General features: G+C 32.9%; 2 protein-coding genes and 1 long non-coding RNA gene across 6 annotated transcripts; 1 reads left to right on the forward strand and 2 right to left on the reverse strand.

Moving 5' to 3' along the window:
- Positions 1–1,384: 1,384 nt before the first annotated feature.
- On the reverse strand, positions 1,385–7,590 carry LOC134262633 (uncharacterized). The gene is made up of 7 exons (XM_062745009.1): positions 7,465–7,590; positions 6,945–7,034; positions 5,784–5,861; positions 5,617–5,671; positions 5,450–5,518; positions 3,441–3,622; positions 1,385–2,988 (listed from the first exon to the last, which is right to left on the reverse strand). The coding sequence occupies exons 1-7, from the start codon at positions 7,538–7,540 to the stop codon at positions 2,429–2,431; spliced, it is 1,110 nt and encodes a 369-aa protein (XP_062600993.1). The 5' UTR covers positions 7,541–7,590; the 3' UTR covers positions 1,385–2,428.
- On the forward strand, positions 3,960–19,363 carry LOC134262634 (uncharacterized). Of its 3 annotated transcripts, none has more exons than XR_009991052.1 (5): positions 3,960–4,067; positions 7,494–7,675; positions 9,659–9,883; positions 11,951–12,453; positions 15,830–19,363. It is a non-coding gene; the product is annotated as an uncharacterized LOC134262634 (long non-coding RNA). The 3 variants fall into 3 exon arrangements; XR_009991051.1 differs by having other exon boundaries at positions 3,960–3,989; XR_009991053.1 differs by having other exon boundaries at positions 3,960–3,989; positions 11,951–12,189.
- Positions 8,464–21,813, reverse strand: LOC134262632 (uncharacterized). Of its 2 annotated transcripts, XM_062745007.1 has the most exons (9): positions 21,399–21,813; positions 19,413–19,607; positions 15,856–16,085; positions 12,278–12,383; positions 11,935–12,167; positions 10,381–10,512; positions 9,633–9,812; positions 8,854–8,990; positions 8,464–8,593 (listed from the first exon to the last, which is right to left on the reverse strand). In XM_062745007.1, the coding sequence occupies exons 2-9, from the start codon at positions 19,603–19,605 to the stop codon at positions 8,479–8,481; spliced, it is 1,326 nt and encodes a 441-aa protein (XP_062600991.1). In that variant the 5' UTR covers positions 19,606–19,607; positions 21,399–21,813; the 3' UTR covers positions 8,464–8,478. The 2 variants fall into 2 exon arrangements, with proteins under 2 accessions (XP_062600991.1, XP_062600990.1); XM_062745006.1 differs by lacking the exon at positions 21,399–21,813 and having other exon boundaries at positions 19,413–20,680.
- Positions 21,814–23,090: the final 1,277 nt, after the last annotated feature.

The raw sequence follows: 23,090 nt of genomic DNA on the forward strand, positions 1-23,090 counted from the left end.
TTATATTATAATGAACTGTAGATTTTATCCACCTCCCAACCATTTATAGTCGTCTCTACAAGTGTTAAACTAACTGGATTAAAATTATTTGTTAAATTGCTGAAAATTCACTTTAAGAGAGTAATGTTTATTGCCAGTATGTTGTTATTTATCATTACTCGGATTAGTCCGAAAAATCTGACGTTTTTCTGGCTTTTTTACGATTTTGAAATTTTTATTGCCAGGCTTAAAAAAAACCCAGAAAGACGTCAGATTTTTCGGACTATGCTCGGATTTGGTGCCATGAATGAATGAGTAATTTAAAACCACACATGGACTCTTATTCAATTAATTAAGTCACATGGTGTATTGGGATATAATATATTAAAACTAATATATATCCTTACTTTGCGCAATGATAATGGTTGGAAATATTACATTTCGTTGTAGAGAAAAATACTTCTCATTTAATGACTTGCCTAAAAGTTTGATCTAGAGTTTTGGACCAAAATTCATAAGTAGAGGGTAGTACAAGGATAGACCCAGGGGAAACGTCACATAGAAATATAAAATTTTTCCAGTTATTTTTACTTAAGATTTTCCACAAATCAGAATAGAAAATAGTCTAAGACGTTGCAATGCAAGGAAAGACATTTGTGAAATGCAAGACAGAAAGTCGCATAAAGACATATTTAATTATTATTCAATTTCTCTACAAATCATTACTGAAAATCTTTTTCTCATACTTTTGTGGATTGAGCATATATAACTTCATAAGAAGGCCAAAATACCTCACTTTCATGCCATGGTGACACTGAAGTACAGTAGATGATAGACTTAAAGGTCAGATGACACGTATAAAACTATTTTTAAGCAGTTTTTCTTCCAGAAAATATAGAGCAGAGTCTAGAACAAACTTAATATTATTACCAAAGATGTATCTTATCAATACTAATTAGTGACAGAAAAAGTATGTATGTTCTACACTGCACTCTATGTTTCCCATAAGAAAAAAATGTGAAGAAAAAGGCATGTATTTTTGGCTTTTTTGTTAGCTAGAAAAAATAGCATTACTTTTCATGTCATTTACAGACAGTGAGTGCATTTTATTGAGAAAAATATATTGGAAATAATATCTAATATAATCTCTTTAAAAAAAAAAATAGAAATCAATTAAACATAATCTAAATATCATTCTAAATTGTTGATTTTTAGGGGGCCAAAATTAGCTCTCACATGTATCACATTTAGTCCTTTATCATTCTCTTCTGATTTTATTTATTGTCGTCTGACCTTAAGGCCAAGGTCAAAAGCTGAAAAAAATATTTATGTCATTTGAAAGGTCACTAATGTTTTAACTGATAAACAGACAGATGGACACTGCAAAAACCATATAGCGCCCCCCCCCCCAACTTGGATTATATGGGCTTAAAAATTTAGAATTTATGCTGCAATATGTAGATTCCAGGTAAGAATAGCAGAATTGGAATAATATTTTCTGTCATGAATTGAGTAGTCATAATATACACAAAAAATGAGCATGAAAGGTGCCAACATCAAGTTACCTGTAGTACTGTAATTTATATCTTAGTTTGACCATAACGCTACATTGCAAATATTGTGCAAATTATGGCGCAAGATTTTTTGTGCACTGTTGGGAGAATTTCTCCACTTGAACCTTTGTAAATCGTTCACCTTTCCCTCCATAACTCTAGACACATTATTTAAATGAATATGTACATTTTATACACATCCCATCCTTTATTAGAAGTCGTCTCTACCTATACTTGCTTGAATTAGAATTTTCTGCATCCCCTCACACATTTCAAATCAAGCCAGTTTATCCCTGTAAAGGCGTCTATAATGGGTTGATATGAGGATAAAATATACAAATTACCAGTAGTTTAAAAATGTGTATGGAGATTGGGGGTGAAAGGTAGATGATCGATTTATTAAAGTTGGAAAGTGGAGAAATTCTAAATACTGTGTAACAGGAAAGGAGAAAATTTACGGCTGGACCTGGATTCGAACCCAGGACCCCTGTATCTCTAGTCAGGTGCTCTACTAATTGAGGTATTCCCCAAACTATTACAACTGTGCAAAAAATCTTGCACCATAAAGTGCATGGTTTTAGCAAGAAAGGGTCTATGGTATTATGTTTAATATAAAACAATATGTTAATATTTGATATGGATATATTAATCTTACAATTAAGAAATTTCCTTATGTAAAATTGTTCACAAAGATTATATATGAATCCACTTAATTAAATACATTCCTTTTAAATATACTAGCTGATGAATTTTTTAAGTTATGATAAACTTGTCAGTATCATTTCTTAAAAGCCATTTATTATGATCTTTTGAAATATTTCTTAAGATTAGACAACTCATTGTGTATAATGGTCTGTGAGTGTAATATATGTATTTATTTCACTCATTGTACATTTTTAATCCAGGTCATCTTCAAGTTCCTCAAAATCGCTGTCGACTTCCTCTAGTTCCATATCATCATTATTAATTTCTTGCAGGAGGTCATCAACATTGAAGGCATCTGACAAGTCACTGGAATATTTAAAGTCAAAATCCATTTCCAAGGAATCTCCAGTTAGGAAGGCTCTCACAGCATGTAGATGTTTAATAGCATATTCATAAAATATTGCCTCCTTGATGAGGAAGGCTCTGAGTGGCTCCAATGCAGCATTTACTGATTCATCAATGCTGGAATGGAAAGACATATTCCAGTTAATGGCAGCATTGCATTCCGAGAGAACAAGGCAGCGCTCCTCCTTGGCCCTTTCTATAAGACAGTAAAGTGATACTGCCTCTGCCTTTAATGCATCCATTTCACCATTGTTGGAGGAGTGGGTTTCTTTGCACAGTGCTGGTAGGTCTTTCAAGGTAACGGTGTCTCGGCAAGATATGGAATTGTACTCTTTAATTCTCTTTTGTAGCTCTTTTGTAGCTTGGGAAAGCTGTTTATTTAGTTTTTTTGCAATGCTTTGTCCCTCTGAAATGATAAACAATTAAATAAGAATATTATTTGGTCTTCTGTAGTAGATTAACCATAAATTTATGGAGGGAATCCTGTTTTCTTGCAGTTTATATTGTTTTTAGTAAACTATTGAAGGTTTATTGCCTTGTTCAAGTAAACAGGTGGAAAGTTTGCGAACTTGGGGTGGTAAATTGTGTAGATCGAGCCCGATCGTAAAAGTTACCATAGTTTTCGATTTTTTGGAGTTAATTGTGTTATTTATTGTATTAAGTGGGGATTAAATGTCTATTTTTATGAATAATAAATAAACTGGGAAGGCTTGTAACTGCCAACAAACTGCCTTCCATTTTGACATGGGATATAATTCAAATTCTTTGAAGCAAATTTCTTCTAGAGAATTAAAGGACATTAATATTGTACTTTTAGATTATAGATACATGTGCATTATTCACATCATAAATACTTACTTGCGTACTTCTTAACAAGCTGAAGAAGATAAGTTCGCTCGTTCATTATTTTTTTCATGATATTTATGAGCAGCATCTCTTTCTTGTTCTTTGCCGAACTCAAATGATCCTTGAACGCTTGGTCATCTGGGGACCAATGAACCCCATACTTTTTTTCTATCAGAGTAATTTTCTTCTCAAGTCTATATATGTAAAGAAATTAAACATACAAATTATTTTTGTAGACAATGTTTCCCAGTGTCATATTATTGTCAGTTGTTTTTTTTTCAAATTCTTTACAGAATAATTATATTGTAAATAGTTTCGCAATAGTGAAACTAGCATTTCATTTAATGAGGTTCTTAACTGTTTTGACAAGATTCTTAACTATAATCTGTTTCTTTGCAGACCATTAAGGCCATAATAAAAATATTCCTAGATTCTCATCCTGTCCGCCTCGATTTCTTTTATTTCTATTTTTCGTCGTCTTAATTCTGATCGGGATCAGCATTCATCTACTTTTTAAATCCCTCGAGCTCGAAAGTAGACATGATTTAGACAGCTGAAAAGGTGGTTATTGTTGTGAATACATGCGTATATATATTTAAACAAGGGTCATTGGTTGAAGAAGATTGGTAATGATGTGAAGTAAGAGATAATTGAACCTTTACTATGACTTTTTTTCCGGGTATTGTAGATAAAATTACACCGATTGACCAGGTCAATGAAATCAGGTCCAGTCCCAAAACTATTTCTACATAGGTAGCTATTAATAGCTACGTAGGTATTCAAACCTACCCAAAGTAGTTATTTTTACCTACTTTTTTATTATCTACATTTTGCGGCCAAAAAGACTGATTTTTTGATACATGCAGTCACACTGATGATGAATAAGACAAAATTTTAACCAGAAATTGATTACATCCTGAATCGGCAATTTTACATTAGTTTCTATGCAAAAATGACCACAGGAGTCGGCAATTTTATAAATAATTAAAAAATAAATGGTAAACAGGCATAAATACTACTAGTGAGCTACGCTCGCGAAGCGCAGTGGTAGGATTTTTGCCTGTTTATCATTTATTTTCTATTTTATTGATAAAATTGCCGACTCCTGTGAAATGACAGTATACAAAGTATTCATTTTTTGGCCAAATTTTTGTCATATCCATCATTAGTGTGACTGTATTGAAAAATTCAGTGCTCACCATGCTGCCTTTGGCCACAAAATGCAAGTATAGCAAAAAGTAGGTAAAAATAGCTACTTTGGGTAAGTTTAAATACCTACCTAACTTTTAATAGCTACATAGGTAGAAATAGTCTTTGGACTGGACCTGAAAATATCTGCAAAATTGAAAAAAATAAAAGATATCAATTGAGGTACCCACCCACCTCAATTTTTAAAAAGATCCGGAGGAGAATCTAGCTATTTATTTATTATGGCCTTATTGTCTGTTTCAAACTCTTTACCACTCAAAAATTGTATTTTCCATTTCATACAAATACACAGCTTATTTTTTTGATACATTTCCTGATTTTTAAAGAATGTTTGTTAAAGAAGTTTCCAGAATGCAAAGCAAAATTTTATTTCTATTCGCAGCTCCGTGACGTCTTCCAATGTCATTGTTCTTTTTTTTTCTTTTTTTAATCAACTCCATATTATGTACATGTATTTAGAAACTGTTGTCTTTTAAACGAAGCTATATATTACATTTCCAGATAGCATCTTAGGTAATTCAACAAGAGTTAATTTATACATGTAAATTTTATATCGTTTCAGCTCAGTTTGTTAGAGGTATGGTTTTAAATACTATAAAGTGAAAACAGTGTTTCCCATAAGAACTGGCTACCGGTAAAATTGACCACTTAAACTGACAAAAATGCCGCTTTGAAAAAAATGTTCTTCTCCATGCAGCAATTACAAATAAACATCTTTTTAAGGATCGCGATGGCCTGACTAGGTTGTAGGCTACATACTTGAAATGTTTAAATTCATCAACTAGGATCAGAAGTATTTTAATAGAATTTACCTGTTGATTTCCTTGGTGTACTTAATTTCTAAGTCAACATTGGTTGTCGATTGTAAGGCACATTCAAATCTGCAAGGATATATGATAACAATAATACATTTTTCCCTTTATATTTTAGAAATAAATTCAATTAAAGTCAAAGCAATTGATGAGATAAATATGCATACTTTAGATTACTCAGTTCTGATCTAAACATCACATAATCCTCTTGCCAGGTGTATCCTATGGAAAAATATTAAAGAAAAGCCGTATGAATGTAAAATACTATATTTATTTTCTTCATAAAATATTGCTAATATTCGGACATGCAGTAATAGAATGTTCATTTACGAACCAGCATCTTTATCGCGAACTGTTTGATGCTGCTGCCTCTCTTCCTCATACCATTCTTTGACCCTATCTGTTGTCACTTCTGAAACCATAAATTAATTACAAAATTAAAAAAGGTCAATCTTGAAGGCCAAGGTCAAGAAGTCAGAAATCATAACATGCTCGGAAATCTCGTCATAGGTAATGCAAGTCAAATATGAAAGCCCTCTTCTCAATCAAAAGTTAAAAGAAACAAGATGCGTTTGTGAAGCACTGATAACCCTGTATTGAAACCAAGCGAAGATTACACTTTTCTTAAATGCAAATTTAATATATTGGTACAAAAATTTTAAAAAGAATGTCAAACTCCAAGGTAAAAGGGGCAAAGTTCTTGGTATCCAATGAAAGGTCTTGTCACAAGGATTACTTACATTAAGTATGAAAGCCTAAGTCTTTACCATTCAAAAGTTATGGCCAAGTTTAAAGTTTTTAATGAAACTCCAAGGTAAAAGTTATAAGTATCCAATGAAAGGTCTTGACACAAGGATTAAATATGTGAAGTATGAAAGCCCTACACTTAACACTTCAAAAGTTTTGGCAAAGATTAATGTGGGACAAGGTCAGGTTAGAAGGTCAAAGTTCTTCTTTTCCAATGAAAGGTTTCTCATAAGGATTACATATGTGAAGTACGAAAGCCCTAGCCCTCACTGTTCAAAAGTTTGGGTCAAAGTTAATTTTTTTCATAAGTATGTAAATCTCTCATGTCAAAAGATCAAAGTTTTTGGTATCCAATGTAAGGACTTACCTCATAAACTACATATGTGAAATATGAAAGTTTTAGTACATGTACTACCATTCAAAAGCTATGGCCAAAATAAATGTTTGGAATTTTTGTGTAAAAGTGGGTCAATCTCCAAGGTCGAGGTCAAAAGGTTGAATTTGGTGGTACTCAAAGAAGTCTTGCCACAAGGAATAGACATGTGAACATGAAAGTCATGGCTCCACTAAATCAAAAGTAATGGACAAGATTAAAGTTTTTGTGACAGACAGACAGACAGATGAATGAGATTTGATGTTCCCTCACTTTAACTGATTAAGGATGCAAGAGAAAACATTATTGAGTTATAAAATATATGTGACTCCTTTTTATGATTTTATATATATTTTTCTGATCATTAAATTTTACCTGGAAAAGGATTGAGGATTTGGTTGAGGAGATCCTCACTTTGCTCTAGGATCTGCTTTGCCCGAGCGTCTTTACGCAGAAACATTTCACCTTTGTATAGAAAGATTAGATTCACATTTATTGAGAATTTTGATAGGATATATATGTAATATACAGTTAAACACTCTTATAGTGATCATGCTTACAGTGATTTCCATTCCTCGGGGGTTACATACATAATATGAAGCTGACAATAATAACTATTAAGTTACTATATTTAAATATGAAACAAAGTAGTTCATCCCTGGCACTTTATTTTAAGGTTTTTTTTTGTTTAATATTAATTCTTTGAAGTAAAATATGTACATGTATTGTACATAAATACTCTTAAAGAGGAATAAATATTGGTCCTTAAAGGTACAAATTAAGGCATATTGATAAAAAATGAAATGAAATTATTGATGGGGGATTATTGATCTTAATCCAAATTCTTTCGAAAACGATTTGTGTCAAATTGATATGCAGTGTACATGTAGCTTACCTAAGTTTTCCTTAATTTTTTTGCCATAGTTTACAAGACCATCTACAAGGAGGTCTATTCTATTCTCTGGAGTCATCTCCTTCGTGATTTTGGAAAAGCCACCAAGATATGACCACAGTCGTTCAATTCCTTCACCATCAGAGAGCCCTAAGCCAATAGTTTTTCTTGGATTGTACATTACCTATAATCAACGAAAATGCAAAAACTAAAGGTAAGTTTTTGTTTATGTCATGACATCGAAAATCAAATGCATATAATATTGTAGTCAGTTCAGATCATTTTTTCTTTCCTTGTATGGGTAAGTAAAGATAAATGGTACATATATATATCCCATTAAATAAGAGATTCACTACATTGGATGGTTTTCATGGTTTTAACGAATTTAATTTGTTATTACAGATTCTTAAATTCGTTATAACGAATTTAATTTGTTATTACAGATTTGTGGAATTCGTTTTAACGAATTTAATCTGTTATTACAGATTTGTTGAATTCGTTATAACCAATTCAAGAATTTGGTTATAGCGAATTCAACAAATCTGTAATAACATATTAAATTCGTTATAACGAATTCAACAAATCTGTGATAACAGATTAAATTCGTTATAACAAATTCAACAAATCTGTAATAACAGATTAAATTAGTTATAACGAATTCAACAAATCTGTAATAACAGATTTAATTCGTTAGAACAAATTCAACAAATCTGTAATAACAGATTGAATTAGTTATAACGAATTCAAAAAATCTGTAATAACAGATTAAATTAGTTATAACGAATTCAATGAATCTGTTATAACAAATTAAATTCGTTATAACGATTTTAATAAATCTGTTATAACAAATTAAATTCGTTATAACGAATTCTAAAAATCGTTATAACGAATTCAAAAATATTTTTGATAGGTCCTAAATGGGCTTCCGTAGGATTTCCATCAATAACACAAAAAAGTGTTCTGATATTGACTGATATATAAATGCATTATAGTTCTTGACATTTTAAATCAGTTGTTTCATACCTTTAAATGTTTTTCAAGCACACAAGCTATGTCATATGTGACATGGATTTTTGTGTGGACTGGATGTGTTTGGAGAATGTGCTGAAGCAGAAAGATAGGGTATCCGAGCCTGTCAAGAAAGGAAAATTATCTGCAAATATTTAGGCATTAAATTAAAGAAAATAGTACAGGAAAACCTGTTTATTCTGACAAACACATACACATTGGTTTGTTATATAAAAGTCAATCTCAACTATCAACAGTACATTTTTCAATGACAAATTGAAAATATTTTAGCAGTTATTCTGTAAATTATTGTTTAAGCAAATAAATTTTCTGAATTTAATCTAATAAACACAATGTTCATGTAATACTAAAGAATGTACAAACCTTTCTCCATGACGAAGACTAAAGAATGCATGAGGAAATTCATGACGACATACAGAACCAAAAACAGCAGTTTCAGACAGTTTGCTGTTTTTCACCTTTGAGCGCAAGGCATTTCCTGCTTGGAATTCATGACAGTCCTTCATAAAAGAGAGTAAAAATTAAAAAAAAAACTTTAAAAGTACATGTAAAAAACAAATTTAATAGGGCATGGTAATCAGTTGCCTGATGAAGTACAAACTTATATTTTAAAAAAAAAAACGGTGTAATTTTTTTTTCTCTGGCATTTAGTAAAACACATGGTTTACTGAGAAAGAGTAAAAAGTATGGGAAATAAAAGACAAATGCTGGCCTGTAATATGTTACCAAAAAAGGAAGCTGGGTTAATTATTAAGCATAATTGTAACTGCTAGCCAGATATTAGCTAGATTGTAATTGTATATGTGACAATACATTGTACCAATCTGATTAAAATTAGATGTTAGATCTGCTTGCATACTCGCTACACTAACATCAAACAACATAGCATAGAGGGTCACGTCAGAGGTCGAATTCTGAACAACTTTAGACTTAATAGCTTTCACTACATCAACAAATGTGCAATGATTATGCCAGCGACAATTAGATTGGTTGATAGAATTTGACCTCTGACATGACCCTCTATGGGATGTTGTTAGATGCTGGTGTAGCAAGTGTGTGAGCGGATCTAACATATAATTTTAATTAGATTATACATTGTACTCAATTCTTCAGAGGTATTAAGATAGACAAAATATCCTTACATGTACTGGTTGTGCATTTTTTTCAGCTGCTGTACTTTGAAGGCTGCTGATAAAAGAGTCAACAGATTCCTGCTCAAGAAAAAATTGTCCAGAATGCTTAGGCTGTTCCCAAGATTTTCCAGATGAATTTTTACGCACAAGTTGGAAGTCGGCATCCATTGAAAAAACTTTTGTGTCCATCTAAAATATTTATGAATAGTTAATACATTACTCAGAGAAACCGGAACACAAAAATTGAACACTGAGAAAAGGTGAGTAATTATGCCAATGCCAATCCCCTGGGGGTCATAATTTGAACAAGGTAATGTCAAAGGGAATATCTAGAGAAAATCTTCAAAGTTGAAGGGGATAATAAATTTTCTAGATAGAGATATTTAGAAAAAAATCTCTCTAAAAACTTTCCTCACAAAAAAGCAAATTAAGCCATGATTGGTCATATTTGTATTGACTGGAGTAACCTCAGGTAGTTAAGACTCAAGTTTGTTAAAATAATGACCACTGGAAGGCAGGATGAGGCCAAAAGGTGCAATCAGGGTTTTACATTTGAATTAAAATAAGTTTTAAAATTTTTCCTAGCAATAGTGCCCAGATGATTAATGTGGCCCATGCACGGGGCTTTGGGTGTGAGGGTCTTTTTTATTTTGGATATTTATACAATTTTTTTTATTGGTTTATAATATATTTCTTTATGTATTAACATTTAAAATTTCATCAAAACATATGTTAGAGATCCCAGTGCAACATTTACCTTAAAACATGCAGGGCATTCTGTGCCATTGTCTAATTTAATTTGCCCAACATCACCATACTGTTGCTGATACCAAAAATATCTAAATTGCTCTGTGGTTTCTGTAACCATTACTTTGTACACGTTCAAAATCTGTTAATATAGATACTATATTGAGAAATATATATTCTACAATGGCATGCAATTTTTAAAGGATGAGGTGACTTGCGGCCCCAGGTAAATTGACAAAAAATTAAATGTCTAAATTTTACTTAAATTTTTTATGTAGCTAATCACTAATATATATAACAAAAATAGAAACAAGATTTGAAAGATATAGTTCTTTTATTGGGGCAGGGGTATTATGTTTACATCCAATTCCCATTGCATTTTAACCCCGCCCCACTCTTTGAAGCCCTTAAAATATACAAGCCCAGTTAGGTACAATTTTCTCCTTTGGCTGGTCTCTGTATTTTATTGAAATCTACCTATATGTGAAAGGAGAAAATTGTACTTAACTGCGCTCACATGCCATTTAAAAAAAACTGTTAAATCTAACTTGCCTTCCCCATTATGAACAGATCGACAGAACTAGATTTTCTGACGTAAGAATAAATTCATATGCTAATCGAGACACTGGCTATACGTTCTAACTGACCAATCAGCTAAATGAAATTCGTTACAAGTACCACAAAAACACTATGGAAACATGCTTGGAATTTTACTGCTTTCCGATATTTTTTAATAATTTTGAGTCACAGATTAGACACAAATCTACATATGAACAGTTCCCAAGACCACAGTAAAATTTATATACAGTTACAAACATTCGATAAATATACATTACATTAAAGTTTTGTAGCGTGTTTAGTGAGCAATTCCCTAGGACTACACATATTCCCGAGTATCAGTGAATACAAGTTTCATGTGCATTTCTTGTCCTAAAAACAGTAAATGCTGAAAATCCATGCATATTATTATACATATAAACAGCCTTGGCTAACCATTATAAAAGTTTGAAATATACAAAAGGATAACAGGTAAATTGACCTCAACCACGTGTCTGTGATAAAATGTAAACATAGTAAACCAGCATGTTTTGTTGTTCTGTCACCGGATTGGACCATTACTATGTGCGATATAATAGCAATAGTCATATAAGGTCTTCTCGAACTCACATATCCCTCTATTGTACTTAGAACCGCCCATTCTCTTGCCATAAAAGAACATTTTTTCACAAACCTGGCCAAATATGTCTGAACTATTGAAACTATTCAAAAGGCGTCGTATTTCTTCACTCATGTTTGAAAACTACCAATATTGTTGTACATTAAATATCATTCGTCGTGGAAAAAGGGGCCCCAGATAGCAGTTATGTCACATCATCCTTTCTGGACATTCATCAGTTATTGGATTGTCACGAGAAATTTTATTTCTTAATTGATTGATGAATATAAAGGCTAATTAATGGTATATGATGAAGCTTTGAAAATATTCTTTTAATTCACTTAAATATTTTATTGTATTGATCTGTTATATGTACAAATAGATTTGACAATGACCGTCATGTAATACCTCTTTTTTGGTATAGCCAACTTCATGTTTGGATTGAGGTGTGGAAAGGGCTGTGACGAAACTTCTGAGACTAAGATGACCCTCCAACAACAAACCATAAAACCATTTCATCAGCTCAAAGTCAAATGCTATGGTAGGGTTTTTTGGAGAAGATGGCCAGAGTTGATGACGCACCAGTGTAACAGCCTCTGGTTCACATCGGCAAAAAAGAATTGTCCTCTTGTGTTGTCGGCCTTCATTAAAGTAGTAAATATTGTGAGTTCAATGCAGAACAATGAATGCAAAGACAGGAAAAAATCAGTAACTGGGACTTCATTAGTCAAATTATTCTAAAAGGAATTACCTAAAGAATCCACCACAGCCAAAGTTTTTGAATAGAGAGAGTTGCATTCATGGGACTCTCGTTTCCAGGTGGGAGTCTCGCAGTCATATCCGAGATAGGTCCCATTCTGAGGGGGAAAAGAGAAAATATTGAATAATGAATTTTTCCTAGTGATCTGCCAATATAAACTGATTGATGTAAGAAACATTATATGTGGTTCTATATATTGGTATTTGATTGTGTAAAAATGTGCCACCATGGTTAGGTGAAGATAATTAATTAAAATAGTGTGTTTCCAATTCCAAGCTAAAAAAATAGGGTAGGTAAGTAGGTGATAGATTCTATTTAAAAATTTACTTTTTTTGACCCAGTAAAGGAAGTTTCCAGGGGTATATAGTTTTTGTCGTGTCCCTCTGTCTGTCTCTATGTTAGTTTGTCTACAAAAACTTTAACCTTGCCCATTACTTTTGATTTAGTGGAGCTATGACTTTCATTTTTCACATGTGTATTCCTTGTGACAAGACCTTTTTGGGTACCACCACATTTGACCTTGGAGTTTACATGAAAATTTTAATTTTTTACTTTGGCCATATCTTTTGAACAGTAGATACCAGGACATTTACACTTAACATATGTAATCTTTATTGAAAGACCTTTCATTGGATACCTACAATCGTGACCTTTTGAACTTGACCTTGAAGATTTCCGTACTTGTGAAAAACTTTAACCTTGGCCATAACTTTTAAAGGGTAAGGGATAGGGCTTCCATACTTAATATATGTAATCTTTTTGGATACTTAGCACTTTGACCTTGACCTTTGAGATTGACCTACTTTAAAAATGCAAACATTGACCACAACTTATAAAAAGTTAGGGCAAGTGCTTTCATACACTAGATGTTTTAATCTTTGTGACAACACCATTCATAACTTTCAATAATAATAAATTTGACCCTTTGACCTTGGAGTTTGACTTACTTTTTAAAAAGATTGAACTTTGGCCATAACATCTGAACAGTTAGGGCTAGAGCTTTCAAACTTTACATAAGTATTCTATGTGGCAAGTTAAAATTGTTTTCCTGTGAGAACACACTATTTTTGGTATTAAGTACCAATTAATTAAATTTGCATTTAAGAATAGTTTAATCTTTGCTATGTTGCCATACGGGGGCATTAGTGTTTCACTAACACATCTTGTATTTACCTATATTTTTCTCCATTTTTTCTCCATTAATTTTTTTTAGGATCTGAAACCTGTAATTTTCTGAAAGCGAACAAAATTTACAATGGTCATGCAAAAATTGAAATCTTCGTTTGAAAATTCTCCTTTGTGCATCACAGTGTCTTTTTTAAAATCTGGATTTGTTTACCTGTACTTTCAAAAAGATATTGGTATTTAAAATTTTTAGAGTCAGCTCATATATTTCAGGGTTGCTCTGTGAACTGGAACATACAATCTAATTATATATATATAATATATATATAAGGCCTTAATAAAAATTGAAATTTCATTTTTACTATGAAATGGTTTATAAATGGAATAATTTTTATTAGCTCACCTGAGCCAAAGGCTCAAATGAGCTTTTCTGATCACATTTTGTCCGGCGTCCGTCTGTCTGTCTGTCTGTCTGTAAACTTTTCACATTTTCGACTTCATCTCAAGAACCGCTGGGCCAAATTCAACCAAACTTGCCACAAAGTATCCTTGGGTGAAGGGGATTCAAGATTTTTCAAATGAAGGACCAGGCCCTCATTCAAGGGGAGATAATTGGGAATTTATGAAAATTTGGTGGCATATTTTAAAAATCTTCTTCTCAAGAACCACTGTGCCAGGAAAGATGAAACTTATGGGGAAACATCCTCAGGTAGTGTAGATTCAAGTTTGTTAAAATCATGACCCCCGGCGTAGGGCGGGGCCAAAATGGCCGACCAAAGTTTTACATAGAACTATATATAGGAAAATTCTTTAAAAATCTTCTTCTCAAGAATGACAAAGCCATAATTGATTATATTTATATGGAAGCATCCTCAGGTAGTGTAGATTCAAGTTTGTTCAAATCATGACCCCCAGGTGTAGGGCGGGGCCAAAATGGCCGACCAAAATTTTACATAGGAATGTACACGTATAATAAAATTCTTTAAAAATCTTCTTCTCAAGAATAACAAACCATAATTCATCATATTTATATGGAAGTATCCTCAGGTAGCATAGATTCAAATTTGTACAAATCATGACCCCCAGGGGTAAGCAGGGTCAAAATGGACGACCAAAGTTTTACATAGAAATGTATAGGAAAATTCTTTAGAAATCTTCTTCTCAAGAATAGCATAGCCATAATTGATCATATTTATATGGAAGCATCCTCAGGTAGTGTAGATTCAAGTTTGTTCAAATCATGACCGCCAGGGGTAGGGCGGGGCGAAAATGGCCGAGCAAAGTTTTACATAGACATATATAGGAAAATTCTTTAAAAATCTTCTTCTCAAGAATAACAAAGACATAATTCATCATATTTATATGGAAGCATCCTCAGGTAGTGTAGATTCAAGTTTGTTCAAATCATGACCCCCAGGTGTAGGGCGGGGCCAAAATGGCCGACCAAAATTTTACATAGGAATGTATAGGAAAATTCTTTAAAAATCTTCTTCTCAAGAATAGCAAAGCCATAATTGATCATATTTATATGGAAGCATGTTCAGGTAGTGTAGATTCAAGTTTGTACAAATCATGACCCCCAGGGGTAGGGCGGTGCCAAAATGGCCGACCAAAATTTTACATAGGAATGTATAGGAAAATTCTTAAAAAATCTTCTTCTCAAGAATAGCAAAGCCATAATTGATCATATTTATATGGAAGCATCCTCTAGTAGTGTAGATTCAAGTTTGTACAAATCATGACCCCCAGGGGTAGGGCGGGGCCAAAATGTGTAGGAAAATTCTTTAAAAATATCTTCTCAAGAATAGCAAAGCCATGATTGGTCTTTGGACTTCTTTTGGATTTTAGCTTTTCAAGTATGAACCAATTCTGCTTCTTCCTAGCCACAGTGCTCAGGTGAGTGATGTGGCCCATGGGCCTCTTGTCTCAGACTTGTTAGATGAAAAAGGAACTTTTCTAGAATTAAAAGGTCTAAAAGCAGAATTTAATATAGAAACCAACTAAACATATGCAAGCTTACAGAAAGCCGTAAAAGAAGCGATGGCTGTAGAAAAAGTCAACAAGGAAAGATTAAATCCAAGGTCCATTCTACCTTTTTATTTAATTTTATTCTGTTTATGTTCATAGATTTTGAGAAAAAAAAAGATTCTTTTTATTGTTTGATGGCTTTTTCATAGGCAACAAATTTCAATCGTTGTGAGGCTTTTTTAAAATAATGTAGGTTATTGTTTGATGAAGTAAATTTTGATATTTTTGACATTTTCATTTTATGTTTTTTGTACTATAGGCAGTTCACTTTCCTTGTTTGCTGATCTTCTAACTTGAATTTAACAATCCAAGAATTTAGGCAAAGCACATTTTGTCTACTAGTATTTTAAATATAATGCAGTACTAATATGGTATAATTATCCATTACAGAAGACAACGAAGGAAAGAACTAGTACCTTCCATCCTTCAAAGATATGTAAGTGAGGTCTGCCATGTGCAGCCTGCAGGCAGCTCAAGCAGACTGGATCTCGCATACAATCGATGCACCTGAACTTTTCTGTGAGTTGTTGATGACATACGGAGCAGTCGTTAGTTGTTGGACAGAAAGACTCTAGTTGGGCTTTTGTAAGCAGAGGCATGACTCTGGTCCACTCAGTTATTCTGCTCTGCTTTGTTTCATTGTAATCTATATTATGAAAGATTGTTGGTTAAATAGATTTTCAATATAAATTAATATGAATTGATCAATTATCGTGGTATGCTTGATTTGCTTGGTGATGTCGAATTCTATGTCATCTGTCTGAGAACTTCTTTAAAAGAGTATTCGGCTGCATCAGATTTTCAGGACCAGTTTAGAGATCAGCTTCAAAGAAACTAATCAATGTATTTTTTTCAATCTTCTTATGCAGATACATGATGAAAGCTATTCAAATACATCAATATTAATTGTGAACTTAACCATTCTTTTGCAGAATTTTATCAAATTAGTGTTAAAAAAGAAACATTCATGAAAGCTAGTGTAATCAAATTTTATATGCTGTTGAATATCAATAATGCTATTCAACTGTAGATCTTCTTAAATATTTTTTTACTTAATTGGGATTTCATTTCAACTTTACCTCACTTTTTTTAAATTGGTGTTTTAACTCGATTTAAATTAAGAAACAATTCAAGATTTTTTATCAAATTTCATTTGTTGATAGATTATGTATGATGAGAACTTTTGTTTGTTTTGAAAAATTTTATTAAAAAAAATGTCAAAAGGATTTGACACAGGTCCAAGAGCTTTTCCATGGACTGCAACATTATTTTTCTTGAATTTTTGTTTGACCTTGACCTCATTAATTGAAAGAAATTTCTCTAAATCAAAAGCTGACTGAAGGAATATTTCCTGTCATTGGTTTGATATCTAATTAAAAACCAGTGGATAAATGTATACATGTTAACTTAAGGAATCACTGTCTAGTTAGTGTAGTATGCCAGGGCATCAACGATAGTGGGAAACATGAGATAATTTGCATTAGGGGTGAAGCCTGTTGTGCATAAATTATCCCATGTTTCTCATTACCCTTGATGTCCCTAGCATACTTTACTAATTAGACAGTGAATCCTTATATTTCCATTTCATTGTGAAATGAAATTGTAGATCTAAACTTTAAAAATGTACAGACTAATCGATTAAATTACACAAGGACTCCAATGGCAATTTCAATAGCCCTCGCCCACTGACGTCAAACACAAAGGCAGTTGCACAAGTTTTACATGTATATTTGGCCTCCTTAGCGTCAGACACAGAGACAGATGCACATGAGATCTGCATGCATATAAGCCATCTTAGCTCCCGACTTATCGACCTGCCTAATTAACATTACTGCAGAATTATCAAGAAATAAACTCCCCTATAAACTTTCAAAGAGTTATCACAGAGAAAGAAATTAGAAATGGAAACATTAAGACTATGTATCTGTTACAAATTTTTGTTGCAACTTTTCTTGACAACTACTCTTTGATGATGCTTGAAATTTTAGTGTGCTAAGTATTTTTAGTTCACCTGAGCCGAAGGCTCAAGTGAGCTTTTCTGATCACATTGTGTCCGTCGTCCGTCTGTCTGTCCGTCGTAAACTTTTCACATTTTCGACTTCTTCTCAAGAACCACTGGGCCAATTTTGACCAAACTTGGTACAAAGCATCCTAAGGTGAAGGGGAATTCAAATTGTTAAAAGGAAGGGCCAAATCCCTTAACAAGGGGAGATAATCAAGAAAAGACAAAAATAGGGTGGGTTTATTAAAAAATCTTCTTCTCAAGAACCACTGGGCCAGAAAAGCTGAAACTAATGTGGAAGCATTCTTGGGTAGTGTAGATTCTAAATTGTACTAATCATGACCCCTGGGGGTTGGGCGAGGCCACATTGAGGAATCCAAGTTTTACATAGAAATATATAGGAAAAATCTTTAAAAATCTTCTTCTCAAGAACCACTGGGCCAGAAAAGCTCAAACTTATGTGGAAGCATCCTGGGGTAGTGTATATTCTAAATTGTCCAAATCATGACCCATGGGGGTTGGGCGGGTCCACAATGGGGAATGCAAGTTTTACATAGAAATATATAGGAAAAATCTTTAAAAATCTTCTTATTCTCGAGAACCACAGGGCCAGAAAAGCTCAAACTTATGTGGAAGCATCCTGGGGTAGTGTAGATTCTAAATTGTAGAAATCATGATCCCCGGGCGTAGGGCGGGTCCACAATGGGGAATCCAAGTTTTTAATAGAAATATATAGGAAAAAACTTTAAAATCTTCTTCTCAAGAACCACTGGGCCAGAAAAGCTGAAGCTTATGTGTAAGCATCCTGGGGTAGTATAGATTCTAAATTGTTCAAATCATGACCAATGGGGGGGGGGGGGGGGGGGGGGGGGTAGGGCGGGGCCACAATAGGGAATCAAAGTTTTACATAGAAATATATTGAACAATCTTTGAAAAGCTGAAACTTATGTGGAAGCATCCTGGGGTAGTGTAGATTTCAAATTGTCTAAATTATGATCAGTGGGGTAGGGTGGGGTCACAATATGTATTACAAGGGGGGAATCTAGTAAAGAACAAAATGGTCAAAGCTTCTTAGGTGAGCGATGTGGCCCATGGTCCTCTTGTTTTTTTATTATTTTTTTTTTTGCATGACTCGTATGGTGGGATTAATTTCTGAAGGATAAAGTTCACTTACTGTTTCAATGGTGTGTTCCCGTTTTGCATACATTTGATAATTAGGTATAAACAATGGGTGTTAAGTGTGTTTTGATAGCAATTCAATTATAGTCTGATTTCTGGTTAGGATTTACCTGGATTTACCTGTGAATACCTGATTTAGCTTAAAATATTCTTAAGAAGTTTAAAACAATTTTATAAGCATTTTATTAAAATTCTATATATATTCATGAAAAAAAATTGATTTTATTGAATATTTTGTAAAATAAATTATTAATATTTATTTTTTTATGTCCAATTTCTTAAGAAAAGGATACTTTTCAATCTTTTTACTTTTCAATCATGATAAAATACTAAATGAATTAAAGATACAAAAAAAAAATAGATAATAAAAATTAATTTGAAAATAACGCCCAAGCCCAGAAGGTCTTATATAATCAGATAATTATAACATAAAATGACTATATTAAATGCTTAAACTTTGTATTTATTCTCTTATTTTTTCACTATAAGTTCACCTTTAACCTAGTACTTACTTAGTATGGTATAGACTATAGCAATTAAGTGATTATCTCACCTGGTCCAATTTTTCACATTCTTTAATTACCTGTTATTCAAATGTGTGAAAAAAGGGAACAAACCATTTCAATGTGTATCTGACTCTAACACATTTATACCACAGCTGGGGGGGTGGGGGGGTGGGGGGTCAGCTTCTTAAATCTGCCACTGTTATGTCTGTGTAGTTTTAGTAATAAATTTGTGTTCATACATGGCTCAACAGTTATAATAGTAAATTTATTATATATTATATAATACCTCTGGACTTCTTGTTTTTATTCTCAGCAATAGGAACACTGGGTTCTGGTATTTTACACGCAGGAGGTGAAAGGGTGCTGCAGGGGGAGGTGGATTCGGTCTTTGTACCTCCAACCTTAACTGTTATAGTCTTTTTTCTACCATTTGGCTGGAACACTTGGTATTGAACAGTTCTTTTTCTTTTTCTAATCATAACTGTAAATATTAAGCTATTATAAAAGAGAGAGGAGTATAAGGGTATATATATAATTATGAGGAGACAATTTTTACCCCCTAAAAATCAACATTTATTTAGAATGATATTCAGATATGTTTTATTAGTATTTGGGCCATTCCAAGTTTTTTTTCTATGTTTAGCGCCTTGGTTTTTGACACACCATGTCAGAGAAACAAACAGAATTAAGAGTCCAAAAATACATTATTCAGGTCAAAATTTGTGACTTCTGGCAATATCTCTAAATTTTTGTATAATTTTCATTATTGGAATAGTTTCAGTTTTTAATAATTTGATTTTGCTGAATAAAATAACTTTGTTTATGAAAAAAAGATTTTAAAAAATTGTATCTTTTGAACTACATCATTCTTATTAGACCATAATAAAAATGTTCATAGATTCTCATCCCCGCCCTCCTCGATTTCTTTTATTTCTTTTATTTTTTGTTTTTCTACGGTTTAATTCTGATCGGGATGGGTATTCATCTACCATTCTACTTTCGTTTTAAACCCCGCGAAAGTCGTCATGATTTTAAACAGCTGAAAAGGTGGTGATTGCTGTTATACATGCGTACATATTGTAAACAAGGGCCATTGGTAGAAAAAAATTGGTGATAATGAGAAGTAAGCAATAATTGAACCTTTACTATGACTTTTATTCGGGTATTGTAGATAAAATTACACCGATTGACAAGGTCAATAAAAAATTTGCAAAATTAAAAAAAATTAAAAAATATGAAATAAAAGCCGCCCAATCGCCTCGATTAAAAAAAAAATCGGATGAAAATCTAGCAATTTATTTATTTTGGCCTTACTATGAAATATGTGTTTTATTTTTTTGACTTGTGTGTTTTTTGCAAATATGTAGCTAGGTTTTTGAAATATGGGTGGACGCTAAACAGAGAAAAACTTGGAATGGCCTTATTTTGTAGAAGAAATTATATAATAAACATTTAATATATTAGATTTAAAAATTTAGAAAAAATTTACAGAACCCGCTTACGCGGGTTATGTATTTTTCTGCCACAGCTGCTTCCGTTCATTAAACTATAGTTTAATGGCCTTGTCATCAGTGGAGGATTTAAGGGGGGGGCACCCGGAGAGCCCCCCCCCCCCTTAAAATGGTCTAAGTTAAAGTAAATCACAAAATGTAAACTACTAGGTAGGCCTCATTTTTATCCTACAAAATCTATAGAATCCAGGGATTCCGGGGGCTTCGCCCCATGGGCCCCCACCAGGACCTTGCCCTGTACTAACTGGGGGCCTCAAGGCGGCCCTCAGACCCCTTGCCTACTTTTGGGGCCCATTGTAACATCAATTCCTGGATCCGCGCCTGGTCAGTAACAATAAAACCAAGTACTGTTAAAACATAGCATATTGAACAGTTGGAAATTTCTTTACACATATAAATTAAAAAGGTTTGCATATGGATGGATGTCTATTTGGAAAGATAAGGGGGCCTTTTGATTCTGAATGGGGGGAGGGGTGCAATTTTTAGGGACAATCGATAGATTATTTACCCGGTATTTCCAGTCCATTCAAGGACAGATAATGTTTTTTCAAGGAATATTATCGTTTCCAAAATCTCCCCCCCCCCGTTTGATTCAAATGGTAGTCCAGATATAAAAATGCCCTTGAAATATGCCACCGGGGTCAGTGGACATTTATTAGCACACATGAGGTAGATTTAAAAATACAGAAATGAAACTAAATCTAAAGGCCTCTACTGATTTTTTTTTTTAGAATTTAACACAATTAGGCCTGTAATATTACCTTTGATTGTTTCAGGGTTTAAAAGAGTCCTAGCACCAAGAATCCATAGATTTTGATGACGTCATTCAGAGTAAAAAATTGAAATTAAAAAAAGGCTAGTCTAGAGGTACTGTGTATATCATGTAATGAGATTTTAAAAAAAAATAAGTAAAGGTAGTGTATAATAAATTATATTTAATCATTAAAAATTTAATGAAAGAACAAGGAAGGTCAGAGTTAAAGTTTATAGGTTAAACTTGTTTATAATATACAACTCTTTTTATTAAAAGTATTTGTCATTCCGTGAGAAGCCTCTTCTTCTAAAAGTCTTTTATCAGTGGTCTCTTCTTCTGTTACAATTTCTTCTAGTAAGAGGGTGTTATCATTCCGTACGGAAGGAGGGAATTCCACAGGCTTTTTCTATAAGGCTAGAAGATATGATAAATTTCTTTTAGTAAAAGGTGATAAGTGTAAGGATGGGGTGAAAAAATAGACAAGTATATAAAGAAAAAAAGAATGAAGTAAACATAAAATCAGTAAATATATACATGCATATGGTGGATTCAAGATGAACAGACTGTTATGAAATATTTTTTTATAAATTTTGACAAAGGACAAGATAGGGTAAGAGCTCTGTGTTCAGTGTTCAGTGTTCTGATTTTTACATCAAATAAGGGGCCAGATTCGGCTGTTACCCTATCTTGTCCTTTTATTTTATAATTCTTCATTATTCGTGTTCGTAAGTATTAGGATTTCTACAATGTGTACTATAAACAAAATCAACAAAGGCGTAATGCATGTTCATTATGACAAAGGAAGTCCTTCTTTTATATATATACAGCTATTCATAAATCCTTTCACTGATTCCAATGAATCTGTTTATTGGCCATTAAAACGAAGTAATTGAATAGAGAAAATAAAAGACATATTGAAAACCAATAGATTAAAACAAAAAGGAAAAAAATCTTTAAAATTTTAATTTCTATTCTCAGTAGTCATATGCATTAAGTTATAACTGTCCTTTCTGACATATTTCATTTTTTTAAAATAAATTATTATACTTCTTTTAAAATGTTTCCTATCTAAAGTTCAGAGGGTAAAATAACTATCCTGTATAGTCCATGCATAGCAAAGCTATACCCCGGGGTATAGTTTTTGCTATCCACCCTCGGAAAATTTTCATGCAATTGTTGCCGCCAATTTTGATTTCCAGCGATAAATCTTTAAACTGATGATGTCATAATGACTTCAGTTGCATTGTGACGTCATCAGGATTTCTGATTATTCTTGCAGAATTATCTTACTCCAAAAAATTCAAACCTCAGAAATTATGTTATACATCAGTATAATAAAACGCTTATCCACTGGGTGCGAGGGGGATAGCTCTTTTATGAAACCCTTGACAGGAACTATTCCCCTCGGGCAAGCCCTCGAGGAATAGTTCTCTGTCGCGGGTTTGATAAAAGAGCTATCCCTCTCGCACCCAGTGGATAAGTGTATAATAGAACCCCAGTCACAAAAGCCAGGGTCGCTCGGCATTATTTATTACTTACAATATACTAAACCCGGCTCTTAATTATAAGCCAATGTTTAATTTCTCTGATACAAAAAGTTTACAAACTTCATTATTTATTTTTCACAGAACACAGAGACCCAACTTTCATAGTTTAAGTACATGTGGTCCATTCACTTTTCAAATACACGCATTACTTT

This window comes from Saccostrea cucullata, unplaced genomic scaffold (assembly GCF_032062105.1).
Source record: "Saccostrea cucullata isolate Sc308-1 unplaced genomic scaffold, CSIRO_AGI_Scuc_v1 ctg831, whole genome shotgun sequence".
In the NCBI taxonomy this organism is placed as follows: Eukaryota; Metazoa; Mollusca; class Bivalvia; order Ostreida; family Ostreidae; genus Saccostrea; species Saccostrea cuccullata.

What these genes read in the sequence shown, in the direction of transcription:
- LOC134262633 (XM_062745009.1), bottom strand. Translation starts at nt 7,540, where the DNA reads ATGACTCCAGAGAATAGAATAGACCTCCTTGTAGATGGTCTTGTAAAC. An exon ending in AGTTCGCGATAAAGATGCTG is followed by an intron (nt 5,672 to 5,783) that starts GTTCGTAAATGA and finishes ATTTTTCCATAG; the next exon opens with GATACACCTGGCAAGAGGAT. An exon ending in GCTTGTTAAGAAGTACGCAA is followed by an intron (nt 2,989 to 3,440) that starts GTAAGTATTTAT and finishes TTATCATTTCAG; the next exon opens with AGGGACAAAGCATTGCAAAA.
- LOC134262632 (XM_062745007.1), bottom strand. Translation starts at nt 19,605, where the DNA reads ATGATTAGAAAAAGAAAAAGAACTGTTCAATACCAAGTGTTCCAGCCA. An exon ending in TTGGCTATACCAAAAAAGAG is followed by an intron (nt 10,513 to 11,934) that starts GTATTACATGAC and finishes CTATATTAACAG; the next exon opens with ATTTTGAACGTGTACAAAGT. An exon ending in AAAATGCACAACCAGTACAT is followed by an intron (nt 8,991 to 9,632) that starts GTAAGGATATTT and finishes TCTTTTATGAAG; the next exon opens with GACTGTCATGAATTCCAAGC.